The sequence below is a fragment of the Pundamilia nyererei genome, unplaced genomic scaffold (assembly GCF_000239375.1).
Source record: "Pundamilia nyererei isolate P.nyererei 1_Seehausen unplaced genomic scaffold, PunNye1.0 scaffold00037, whole genome shotgun sequence".
Lineage (NCBI taxonomy): Eukaryota > Metazoa > Chordata > Actinopteri > Cichliformes > Cichlidae > Pundamilia > Pundamilia nyererei.
Window position 1 is genome coordinate 48,323 of NW_005187438.1, and position 13,712 is coordinate 62,034.

Here is a 13,712-nt window from a genome sequence, read left to right on the forward strand (position 1 = left end):
CTCTTGTTTTGTATATATTTCTCTTGATTGTACATATTTCTTCTGTTTGATATTTATTCCTGCTGTCTTACTATTGATAATTTACTCCTGCACAGTTGGTGTTAAGCACCCATAATTTTGTTGTACATGTACAATCACAATAAAGGCTATTCTATTCTATTCTATTCTATTCTATTCTATTCTATTCTATTCTATTCAGAAGCCCTGATTCATTGTTCTATTCTCTTATGTTTGCCTGCTTTTAGACCCGAGGCATGATTTGATGACTGTCTGATATCGGGCTCTTCGATGCTGCTTTCGTGTTTCTTATTTGGAGAAAAAAACCTGGCACTTGTTGTCTATTTAAATTTAAAATGTAATTTATAACCCCAGGTATTTCACATGAGGTATGATTTGTGCCCACGTATAAAAAGTTTTGCAAATTTAAATCATATAAATCACATAGATCTGTGATTTTAAGGATTTTAACCCCCGTAGATCACAAATAACACACGTTCACACCTTTTTCTTATTTATTCAGCGGCTTATTTGTTTTTTCCCTAAAAATTAATTCCTTAATTACACATAGTGTATTATTACATATATTTTTCTTTTCTTGTATAATTGTTAAATGCTAATGGTATTTTCTTTTTTTTGTCTTCTTTTTCTTTTTACGATGTCTGCTTTAATGCATTCACATTTCTTTGTTAAACTGCATAATTTTCCGTTCTCTTCAGCATTTCATGCCCCTAATTTATAACCACAAACAAACAGCAACCCTTCAAACTTTGAGGAGGATTAAAGTGACTCAGCTTATTTGGTTTGCAGGCCTTTAGAGAAAGAAAAATCTCCTAATCCCAGGCTTCTTCCTCCATGATTTCTGCGACCCGCTTGCTTGCTCGTGCTACCAGAGAACATGCTGTGCTGCTGCAGCCTGGCATCACGTTACTGAGTGTGCTTTTGTAGTTTTCCAAAAACGTGGTGGTATTAATTTATGATTTACATTTTGACTGCTCAGAGAAGAAAGGCACAATATAAATACTGGTCCATTCAGCAGATGTTTCCTAGAATTTCTTATTATATCCTTAAGAGCTGACTTTCTGGACTCACAGAGTTTGCCAACCTCAGCTTTTGATTAGAGCTGAGGTTGACTTCACCCTCGTCTCCAGTGCAACTGTCTCTCACATAAGACAATGGACAAAAAAAATCCAAAGAGCTTTTTTATTGAATCTTTATTTCACATATTTACACCCACAAAAATTGGATTATTTACATTCACATTTAATTATCTGGCAAAGAATTAAATTCTTAATAACCTGATGAGTGTCCGTTTTTGATGTCTGGCAAATAAACTGAAGTGGACAAAGAGGGCTGAATTTAAGGTACTGGCTTAATTCACATCAACTTCCCAGTCTGATCGGGAGTGAAAGGGAAAAATAGCATGGACTGTTTTGTAGTAGATCCACTTCATAAATAATTAACCCCAAAACACAAATGTGAAACCACATTTTTACACCAAAGCTGGTCCGGAGCATAACATGACTTAACAAAACTTAAACAACCACCTTTACAAAAGTTCAAACACGCGTTCTTAAACACAACGTACGAGAAATGATTGTGCTTTGTATTTATTTACATAAGTAATACAGTGAATGTTGCATTCATGTCTTTTTATGTCACGTTAAACTCAACTAAATCTTGCTGCATCCATCAGTGAATACAACAAAATACCTTTAATAGGGATACTTGAGATTGAATTCATAACCAGATTAAAAGTATTCGTTGCTTAAAGTTACATTACCAGGTGTAGTCTCGTGTTCAGCAGCATCGAGCTGATCATTTTTGTGGTAATGCTAAATATTTGGAGGGGGTTTACATTCACGCCATTAGCAGATGATGATGATGTTAACTATAGCAACTTCTCCAGGTTTTCTGCACCTTAAATTAGAATCAAGATTTTATATTTTATTCCACTCAGAATGAAATTTGAGGCCAGCTGCTTTAAACAAGCAAAGACTGGAGGAAAAAAGCTGTTTGTGTGGTTTGTTTGATGCTCTAGTTGCGCATGAAAACAAACATTTCCTTGGCAGGACTGTAGACGTGACCTGGAACTTGTTGGGGAGTGCACTGGTTTGATTCCCATCGCATAAATTTTGAAATCACTTGGCCGCCAGTTTTTACCGACAGCTAGCAGACAGGAAAAACCTGGTCACCTTATTTGTTATATATTCTGTTCTCACGCTTTATTATTTTGAAAGACTGAGTGAAGACATTTGTCAACAGTTGAATTTCTTCTTTTCTGAATCATTAGTGCTGTACCAAAAAATAGCTGCTCTGCTCTCACAAATCACTGGGACCTAATACGAGAGATCTGGAAGGTTAAATCAGGCTACGGTCCTATTTGATTGCCTCAAACATTTGTTTTCCATCATGCACCTCTGTCTGGTCATGTCTACTAAGGTTCGGGGCTGCAGAGCATGTGTGAAAACAGCTTTTTAATTTGAATTACCTTGGAAGGCATCTGCTGTGTTGTTCACTACAACAATGTGGAAAGCAGCAGAGCTACACAGACATAAAAACAACATATTTCTGCTGTTTAGATGCAGACCATTTTCCCAAGTCTGAAAGTCACATCTGCAGTTAATCCAACATAGCATGAATACCAACTGCAAGGGAGCATTTAATGCACCTCTTGGAGAAAGGTTGGAGTTGACGAGCCAAAATGCTGAAGTCTGACAGAAAAAAGCGAGACTGTAAGCAGCCCTATTTCATAGTCCCAATATGGTTGTCAACATGATGGGTCGGTATATTAAGTATATCTGAAAGGCAGTAAATTGTCTCTAAGGTTTATACTTTTACCCACATGTTTGTACTCTGACTGGGGGAATATCAAGAACAAAGGGTTCACGAACTCAATACTTAAATGATTATTATAAAAATAAAAAAATATAGCACAGCATTTACATCTCTAAACAGGAATACACCTAAAATTTCTGTGTGGACTCAAATGACTTTTATACAAACATTTCTTAATGGCAGAACTGAGAACAACTGCAGCTGGTATTGCTTTTGTTTATTTGTGATTGGTGTATCCAGGCCTGGTGGGGAGCACTGTCCCCTCAAAGCAAGATGGTTCCTTGGTTTAAACTTTGTGGCCAGGTGGGCCTTTTATGTGGAGCTTTTGTGTTCTTCCTGTGCCTCCATGGGCTTTTCTCCAGGTGGTCCAGTTTGTTCCCTCAGTCCAAAGACGTACAATTTTCTTAGTGTTTCTAAATTAGTCATAGGCTTGGATATAAGCGTTAAAGCTCTGATTCTTTGTGCTAGCCCCATGGAAGTGGAAGCCTGTTCAGGCAACACAGGCAGTTTCAATGGTTCCAACTTTTGGTGGTTTTAGGCACGACTGCTTCAGGGGTTAAAGAAGAATAAGAACAAAGAATAAAAGTTTGACAAACTCTCGGTCTTTGGCAAACTTTCCTGTGGATATTTGTGTTGCACAGCCACTTCACAGCCAAATTGTCTACCCCAGGCAAGACCACTATGGCAAAACATTACTTCCATCTGCACTAATTTACTTTTGGCTACATGACTCTGCTCTGGGACCCCTGCAGCAGCAGCAAGACCCTGCAGAGAAGAAAAGAAAAAGAGGCGGTAGGTGAAGGTGGGCTACAAAGTGGCTTGCAGGTGTGGAGCAACTGTAGCTAGGCTGAAGCAGTTTAAAACGCATGCCCTACATTACATTTGCCTCAGGGTGTGTAGTAGGCTGTAAGAGTTGATCTGCAGGTTTGCATCTCAGTGTGACATTGAGACCTACCTATCCAAGACTTCAGCTAGTCTGTTGTTTAAGCCTCTGGAGACGCGTAATTTGGGGGGTATTCCGGTGTAGCCCGTGGATTAGTTTAGGAACTCCTTTCTAGATTGCATTTTAGCAAATTGAATCCTCCTTTTGCTCTCCACACAGATTGTAGATGACACAACAAGAAATTAAACAGTTTGTGCAACAGGTAGTCTATATTTTGCTGAAGATCTAGGTTGGATATTGGGTCCAGAGCTATGAATTAGGCAATAGATGCCTAGTTGGATATTAAAACTGCTTTTGGGCCTACATATGCTTAAAAACTGTACTTCCACCTTAAAGAGATGTTTGTAAAAAAAACTACACCCCTGGAAAGTCCAGTCCACACTTACTTTAAGACACTCGAATACAAAAGTCTGTTTGGTTTGATAAGCACTCATGCACAGCCACATCAGTGTCTTCTCCCCCCAGAGAACCAGTGTCGTAAAAGTTGTTTGACTTCTCCTTGACTTTTATAGTTTTGAACTCTAGGAGAAGTCTAGATGCTACCACGCTCATCATTACAGCACGGTAGCATCATTAAGCTATTTCACCAGGTAAAACCCGAGATGCCCAGTCCAAGACCTGCTACTCTAGCTGATCAGAAATGCACCGAAGAAGCTGGTCTCCTCGTCCATGTCCACAGCAGATGCATTTGTCACCGTGACGAACAAGCGGTCGCCGGTAGTGAGCGGGAACAGTCCCCCCTGGTGGGCGGAGTGCAGAGAGTACTGGGAACCTCGGGACCAGCAGGAAGTGCGGCTTGTTTTCATCAGCAGGATGGGAGCCGGGTATGAGCTCATCTGTTGGGAGAAGAGCAGGTGAGAGAAATGCGATATGTTAGAAGCGCTAAAGAATGAGTGCTTCAAAGGTGGCGTGAAGGCAGGAATTACAAATTTTGATTTCATGTTTGAGTCTCAACCACAGAGAAGAGAAGCAACCAATCAGCTGTCAGCGAGCTGTCACTGCTTATGATCAAAAAACTCCTAAATTTTGTCTTAAACAAAAGCTTTCTTGGGAGATGTTTACAAGTTTCTCAATCATACTCTGGTCCAAGAATCTGTATTTTGCAGGACAAAACAAATTAATTTCAATTATAATCTGGGCTCAGAAAAACAAAGCAAAAGACAAAGAAGAATCCAATCCATGTGCTCCATGCTCCTTCGGTGGCTGGTTTCTAAATGCTCACTAATAAAAAAACAAGACTATTACTCAGAAAAGCTTTAACACAGACTTCTTTGATGGCCTGTACTACACAGTATCATTTCAGCACCAGAGGTTTTCGCTTGGTTGTTCAGCAAAAAAATCAAGTGGAAGTTGGTCAGGTGATAGTTGAGGCAGCTAATTTGGCTAATGCTAATCAGCTGCAGCTTGCCTGGTGAGTGACTGGTTACTGTCACATACCTGCAAACATCAAGCATGACCACTGTTAAACTAGTGAAGTCCAACAGTCACATTTAATAAAACATCCATTTACAAACAGATGGCACACGGCCCGGGATGCCTTAAAAAATTGTGACAATAAGTTCAGCATGTTTTTCCACTTGCACAGTCTCCACAGTCACTACAAGAAAGATTGTTGTCATAAATAACGGAGAAGTATCGGTGCAGATCCTTGGCTCAACCTCCTTAATTTGGTTTGTTATGACAGGCCATCTTAGGGCTGTTCGATATAACGATATATATCGGATGACGATATAAAAACGTCTATCGTTTCATTTTACGCTATCGTTTGTTTCGTGGTGTCGCAAAATAAACTCTTTACGGCAATATTTTTTCATGGTTTTGATGGTCACTGTAGTGGCTATATTCATTTCTTAAAGTTCTCTATTTCTCTTATATTTAATATAACCACACTACAGATGGACAAGCGCCTGTTTTTATGCCGACGGTAACAGCATCGCGTGTCTGCTTGTTTATGTTCCACATAAACCTTTCACAATAAAGCTCAAGATCCTGTTGAGACTTTTCAAAATAAACTGAATCACGTGAAAGAGCAGATTATTTACGCATGAGAAGTAAAAAAGAGCCGCAGGTGCTAAAAAATAAACCTTAGACTCAAACGTTAGAACAGGCAGTTCCCCGCAGCACGCCGTGTAATAAATACTCACAAATAAAACGGCGGCCGTTACAACTTACGTCTAAAAATGTATCGTTTCATGCATCGGTTAAAACACTCGACTCCAGCTACATGACGCGCAGCTGGAAACACTTCACGCAAGTCGAGCTGCCCGAGATTCACAGAATTTACAGAAAATGTTACATTTTTGTGATTTATTTCGTTATCGGACGATAGAATTCTTATATCGGGATATGAGATTTTGGTCATATCGCACAGCCCTAGGCCATCTGTAATGTCTTCTTCAGAAGGACTCCAAAGACTCCGAACAATGATTCAGGCGTCTGAATTGGCAGAAATTAACAGTTTGAACAAACACTCCCATGAACTCATTAGCTTTAAAACTTGCGACAAAATCCCAACTATTACATCCTGATCAACCAGACTGGATGCCCCAGTGGGCTCCATTTTTGACATTTTTATTTTAATTCATTTCTGATCCAAAAATAAAAAGCACAATGGATTTGAATGCCCATTAATACACAAGCATAATGCTAGAAAATGGCTCTTTTTCATTTTTACGGGTAAAATATGTCCCCTTTAATTGAAGTTTTAGCTGACAAAGCAGAAGCCAAAGGTTACTCGATATTTACAGCAATTCTGTCTGAATGCTTATTAGTCATCATATTTTACTAGTCAGACACCATCCTAACACCCCCTTCCCCCTCCCGCCCCAGTGACTCAACAGTCTGCGATGTTCTGTGCAACAAACACTAAAAGATTACAAATAAATGTGCAGATAGGTCAAGACAAGCTGGATTTAATTCATGCAGAAGGAGTTTTGTTTTATCGCCAAAATGAATAATTAGACTGATGCATGAGTACAGGTCAAACCAAATTTTTACAACACTAGACGAGTGAAAGAACAAAAAGTGATAAGTTAGTTTATGAATGCGTCTCTCACCTTCTTATAGATGTACTGCAGCAGAGGTTTCCCCCTATCCTCCACCTCCTCGCTGTCCTCGCCATCCTCCCCCAGGTGGCTGTGTCTGAAGTAAGTCTGGGCGTAGACGTAGTAGAGGCCCGGCTGCGACACCACCAGCTCCCCATCCACCAGCTGGACGTCCTGGAGGAAGGCCAGCCCCTTACGGCCCTCCCACCATGAGATCTTCTGGCCATAAACGCGCCGCCCAGCAAAGACTGGAGCTGAGGAAGTAAGGCAAGTGGACAACATCAGATTTTGTTATGCAATCACATGTGATGACAGCTAAAACTTCATTTTAAGGGTGGTGGAGTTCAACAGTTTGTTTTAAAGACTCCTAATAACGAGGTCAGGATATGTGAAAGTAATCATTCTGAGCCAAAAAACTCTCAGTTTTGGGAGTTTGTTCTACTCATAAATCTCTATGATGTCAGTGAGAGGGGATATCCCTAATGTGGTCATCTTAGGCCCAGAAGCCGCACCCAACTGCTGTCCAAATTTTGTTAATGAGGGGCATTCAATAAGAAGAAAGTTGGCTTAAAGGGCAAACAGCTTGTTTAAGACAGGGGATCTGGCTTATTTTGAAGTGTAACTCATGCAAAGCTACGCTAGTAGAGTCCAAGAATAAAATACAGACGTTGCCTTTAAATTGAAAGGTCACTCTGTGCATGCTGTTTAAATTTTGCTCTAACGCAATCCGCCTAACGGCCACTTTCAGCAGCACTCACCTCCTCCTGCTCGCTCCAGTTTGGGGACATAGCTGCCCGTGACATGAGCGGCAACTTTGGGGCGAGAGAGAGAGAGCAGCACCTGGGAGACTTCATCTAACGTGAAGGAAAGGATGGAAAATGCACCCAGAAAAGTCCGATCAGAGGATAGATCAGTATTTAGTAGGTCATAGGTCAGATGTTTGCATGTTTCGGTTTTGCTTTCTCACCTTTCACTTCCGACGAATTCTGCCTCAACCTCTGCCTCTGCCTCTGCTGAGACAATGACTGTAGGAAAAACAGTGGTGAAGTAAGATTTTTGAGTAATATGTCTGTAACATTAAACATAGTAATAACCTTTTGCCACTTTATCTGCCGAGCGGGGCCATCAGCTCATACCGCAGACCTGCCAAGCAGCGTCTTATCTAACTTTGACCCAGTAAATGTGCTAACATCAGATCAGGAGACTTTGAATAAAAAAAGAAGTCTTCGTGTTAACGTTGGCAACGGATTCTTTCCTGGAAACGACCCGTCTCCAATTTCCTCGTGTTTTTCATTTCTTTTGCCAATTAATTGGAAACTACTGCCAAACCAACTAAAACCATTTTCTAAATAATGGTTCTGGACAGTTTAGCTCAGCTGCAGAAATGTGTTTTAAAAGAAAAAAAGAAGAGGCGTTCTGAAAGAATCTGAGAAAAGAGATAAGACATCATTTAATGATTATTTAGCTGTCAAAGAGATGATCAGAACATAACAACAGGTAACTTATTCAAATATTCCCAAAAAAGATGAGTTAATCATCGGAGATTAGAGATTCATGCATACTTTAAAAACAAGATGTCACCGGATAGTTTCAGCACGGGAATACTAATACCGGGTTGTCAGTCTGACAAACGGCTGGTCAGCCGGTTCATTGCTTTGGTTCAAACAGAAATATTTTCTCCTACAGGATCAATTGTCTTAAGGTGTCTTTTTTTATGCAAATAATGCTTCTTAGTGGAAAAATCCTGGCGATATTGGTGCTAGCACATTTGTAGGAACTAAGACTCATCACACCAGGCGGACAGGAGAGTCGTCTGCTGCTCATCTGCTTCAAGTTTTGACATGTTCCGTGTTCAGAGAAGCTCTTCTTCATACCTTGGTTGTAACGAGTGGTTTGTTACTATCGCCTTCCTATCAGTTCAATCTGGCATCAATGACGCATTTTCATCCAGAGAACTCACGGTCACTGGATATTTCCTCTTTTTTAGACAAGTGTCTGTAAACCAAAGAGATGACTGTGTGGGAAAATCCCAGCAGATCAGCAGTTTCTGAGACACTCAGATCAGCTTGTCTGGCACCAACAACCTTTCAAAGTCACTTAAATCACCTTTTTCCCCATTCTGATGATCAGGTTGAACTTTGTCTGCATGTCTAAATGCACTGAGTTGCTGCCATGTGATTGGCTGACTAGATATCTTTGTTAACAAGCAGCTCAACAGGTGTACCTAACAAAGTGGCCAGTGAGTACAATAAAATGATTAAATTAGGTTTAATTGACGCTGTAAATCTTTACACCAACACATCTGCAGCTATGGGTGTTTTTTAGGTTTCTACCATTCACCTGCCTGTTGAGTGTGTTTTTAGAGGAAATGCTACTGTAGATTCAGATTCCTTCCGAGTTTAAAAACCCAAACCAACGTCCTGGATCAGACCGTCTCTGTGTTGTTTATGTTCTGAACTAAATTTAATCAACCAGCAGAATCGGAAAAAATCCAACTCGAAGTATTTAGCAGAGCAGCAAAGTCAGAGGAGGAGAGAAGGGAACGAAAACAAACAATGTGCACAAATAGCAAGCAAAAGAAAATGAATATGTTTGCTGTGTGTGTGTGTGTGTGTGTGTGTGTGTGTGTGTGTGTGTGTGTGTGTGTGTGTGTGTGTGTGTGTGTGTCAGTGCAGGGCAGGTGAATGCATTCCTGTGCTGATTAAACCACACAGGATCACATCACATCTCCAGCTATGAAGGAGTTCATTGTACATCCGCAGGCAGTGATTTGGATCATTTCAGTTTTTCTTTCTTCAGCGAATATCCACAGGAAGCCCCTAATAATGATAATAATAATGACCCCTCTTTGAGTTTAAGAGATAAAGCTGCCTTTATTCTACATTTTTCTTTCTGCCAATGAATCCCATGGAAAACAATAAATTAATAGTTTTAGGATAACAATGGAGCCCTGTTAAACAGAAGCCTTGTTTTTTTTAGTCGTACTCCTGCTCTCCCGTGGCGCCCCTCTTGTGTTTATCATCAAGAGTAAAACTTTGCTTGAAATTTTCTTTGCTTGAAATTTAATTGAACTCCAGCTATGGGGAGTTCAATTAAATAAGGGACCGCGGAATAAAAAATAACAATAAACCTTCTTCAGCATTTGCTTTGTAAGCATTTTTCAGACTTTGCAGCTGGGAGGAGTGTAGGAGGTTAGCAATGTCTCCAAAGCCCTGTGGGTGGGGAGTTTTTGATGCAGTGCAGTGAAGGAGAAGAAATTAAGTTTTGAAATCTCAGCAGCTGGCCAAATCATTCGAGTCATTAATAGAGATCGGCTGAAACCGATATGCACAGCTCATTTTCAGATTTTACCAAGCGGAAAAACTCTGCAGCTGAGACATGAAAGCAACTCTGAGCTGCCAGAAGCTGCAGAGCCTCTAATGCAGCGGTCCCCAACCTTTTTTACGCCACGGACCGGTTCATGCCTGACAATATTTTCATGGACCGGCCTTTAAGGTGTCGCGGATAAATACAACAAAATAAAACTAGTACCGGTACAGAAAAAAAGAACATTTATTCATAACACAGACGAAAAGACCCAGGAAAACCGAGTAAACGATAAAAACAATAACAAAATAACGCTGAAAACCGATAAAAACCCTGAAAACTATACATTTCACACCTGAGCCTCAACTCTCGCGGCCCGGTACCAAACGACTCACGGACCGGTACCGGTCCGAGGCCCAGGGGTTGGGGACCACTGCTCTAATGACCACTTGAGGCTCCTAAAGTGAGTCAGTCCCCCCAGTAACTCCCAGGTTTAACATGTACACCTTCAGATTTAAACAGGTTTACTGAAAACTGTTTTTATTCTAGTGACTACCGGTAATTGAACCCTTCATAGTAGCTGTATGAGACCTGAATTATTTTAAGTTTATTCAGGCTTAAAGTTAAGGCTGTGCGTCTGATGAGTGTCAGGTAGCCTGTAGCTCTCTGCTAATATGTGGATTCTGGATACCAGCAGCTTTTCCAGGAAGTCTTTGTCTCTTCTTTGGTATTTTATCGCTGTTTCTAAGTACTAATTATCTGATATATGTGTCTGTAAGTTACAACTAAACAGTCTATGGATGCAGCAACAACAAGAACAGCATGGCATCAGCCAAAATGCTATCACTGAGGCTTCAGAAGAGGGTTTTAGAAAGAATCAGGTGACGTCAGAGGCATTATATTCAGAGCAGCAAGTTAAAAGCCAATCAAGTTGCTGCGCATGTGAATAGGAGAGGCGGTTTCTGCTGTGTGGTAGCAGACACAGCTCTCTATTGGTTAAATATAAAGATGTATTTAAGTGTATTCTAACTTTTTCTTGGCTTCCTGTATCCATAGTGTGCATAACCATGGCGCGTATTCAGCATATGTTGAGTTGCTGTTTGTGTCGGCACTCTAATGAACGAATGATAACATTTCATGACTAATACTGGTTTACTCATCGTGTAGTCAGTGTGGGGCTCGGGAGTGTGTGTCAAACGTGTACAATAATGAATCTGTTAAAATGTTTATATTACTTTGAAAGCCACTTTGAGGTTTAGATTTAAAATGTTTTTACAATGAGCGCACTGTGTTTATACCCTGTTTATTTTAGCATAACTAACGCCATTTCTCTTAGACGTTTCAGTGACGTTCTTCTTCTACAATAATGAAATTATTTAGATGTGTTAGCTGTTGTGTTGCTTGTTTATTAGTGAAGTTAGTTATTTGTATAACAAGCAAAACCCTCAATACTTCATCTTAAATACTGTTTTGTCCAATGTGTAACAAAATTTGAACATTTCAATGAAAATGAACTTAAGAAATGCTTATTTGCCATCACTGGTATTCCTGCAGGATGAGGTCAAAATGATCCCCTAAGAGGTTTCAGTGTTAAACCTCATTTCGGGGCAAGGTAGCCAAACATTATAAGAGGGTTTTATCAGATTTGCTGCTTATTCTCTACATGTTTTTACATCCCACTGACAGCTTAAAGTTAAGACGCTTTCTCCCTATTTAAACTGTAGCTTTAAAGTAAGCACCCTGATTTCTTTCACAGTTTTAATTTAATTTCAAAGTAATGCCACAGTGGCTGCATTCATTGTTTACATACAGTTTGTGGATTTTATAGGTCAGTTAAGTTCTAGGGGGGTAAAAGTAAGCAATAATTCCTCGTGATACTGTACCTTCTCGATGAGGAGGTGAACCTGCTGAGTGACCTGCCAGCATAGATCTCCTCGCACATCCGTGATGCTCTGCAGGTCAGTGCCCGTCAGACAGGAGACACTGCTCCTGGCAAAAGTCTCCTTTATCTGCGAATAGTGACGGTATGAAGTATAGCATGGAACAAGTGGAGCAATGTCTCTTTATTTTCCCATCAAACATTCCTGACACACCTGACGGTCTCTGTGGTTTCATTTTGCAAAACCAAAAGTTGTTTTCAAGGTCTGTTCGCTTTAAAAACATAATTTTACATGCTGATGTTAACTTAATCGCACCAATTTTTCTTGCTCTTTTTTTGTAGAAAAATGCCCATTGTCCACACTAAAACAATTACTGTCTAAAGAGTTGGCTTTAGAACCTGAGTCATCATAATTTCCTGGCATGCATCCCTTTCCTTCCTTGTCATGTGTTTAAGTTTCATTTTCCACATATCGCTGCTGCATCTCATCTCTGGGTTAAAGATTGATTACTGTAAACAAAGGCTGAGAGTTGTACTGGACTGAATCCATCTGAGCAGAGGACTCTCAGATGTACTTCAACAAAAGTACAGTCAGGGCAGCATAATCACACTCACAAAAATTCAGGCGCATAGGTCTGTACAAACTCTTCCTGACAGTCACAGATGATCGTAAAATGATCTGCAGGCCACCTCTCCTGCTGCTTTTCTTTTTAACTTCCTTGTTCTCTGTTCTACGTTTGCAGCTGCAGAGAAAAACAAGGTGTGTATGTTTGCGTGACATTGCATTGTGCAAACCTAACTCCAGAGCAGCGTAACTGACCTGCATTACAATGTGTAAAAGAAAAGAAAAAAAGAAAAAGAAATTAAAAGTGGGCTATATGTTCTTTGGAGCGCAGCAGCAACACCAGAGCGCAAAACTAATTAAAGTGGTTTGCTCCAGAACTTGTCACCGCTGAACTGCGCATTAAAACTCTAATTAAGTCAGCAGCAAAATGAAGTAAAACGCGGCTGCATCAACTTTGCCCCCGCCTCGCTGTGCGCAAAGCACGGCCATGCGTAAAAGCCTCCGCGCGTCCCTTACTCCTCTGTCCAAAGTTTAAATTCTTCCTTACCGAGTTGAGAGCCGTTGTGAAGTGCAGCACGGTGATGGTGACGACCACAGTCTGCAGCAGAACCGCCACCAGCAGCAGGACCCCGAGCTTCGGACCGGAGCCCGTCATAACGACAGACTGCCGTCCGGTACCCGACCAGCGCCACCCGTCCCGTTCGCAGACGTCCAGAACAAGAACAATGGCAGAGAGCTGACTGCTTAACTTCTACCCTCTCTGTCCCCTGCAAGCAGGAGGAGGAGGAGGAGGCGGGGCCGGGCCGGGCCTGAAGAACAAGAGCTTTTCCCTCTTTGAGATTTGTGCTGCAGGGATTATTGTTTCATTTCTGCGCTGAAAAAACACAGATAGCCCTCTAGTTTATTATGAAGTCTCATATCGTTGCTATAGATCTCTGCTCCAAGTTTTACTGTGAGAAAAATGCCTTTGACATGACCGGAGATCATGTTCTGAAACATGCTCAGAATAGCTCAGCAGTTGGATTTTGGAATGCACAGGACAGAGAGTTTGTGGAGGCTAATCTAAACGAATGATTTCACCACTTGTATTAAATCTTTATGAATTTGTGGTCCAGGGCAACAATGGAACAGCTGTGTTTA

The 13,712-nt window shown here is 40.8% G+C and overlaps 1 protein-coding gene across 1 annotated transcript; it reads right to left on the reverse strand.

Annotated features, from left to right (window-relative positions):
- Nucleotides 1–1,186: 1,186 nt before the first annotated feature.
- On the reverse strand, nucleotides 1,187–13,361 carry LOC102216017 (tumor necrosis factor ligand superfamily member 10-like). Its single transcript, XM_005730387.1, has 6 exons — nucleotides 13,120–13,361; nucleotides 12,012–12,137; nucleotides 7,790–7,847; nucleotides 7,581–7,676; nucleotides 6,835–7,076; nucleotides 1,187–4,614 (listed from the first exon to the last, which is right to left on the reverse strand). The coding sequence occupies exons 1-6, from the start codon at nucleotides 13,225–13,227 to the stop codon at nucleotides 4,405–4,407; spliced, it is 840 nt and encodes a 279-aa protein (XP_005730444.1). The 5' UTR covers nucleotides 13,228–13,361; the 3' UTR covers nucleotides 1,187–4,404.
- Nucleotides 13,362–13,712: the final 351 nt, after the last annotated feature.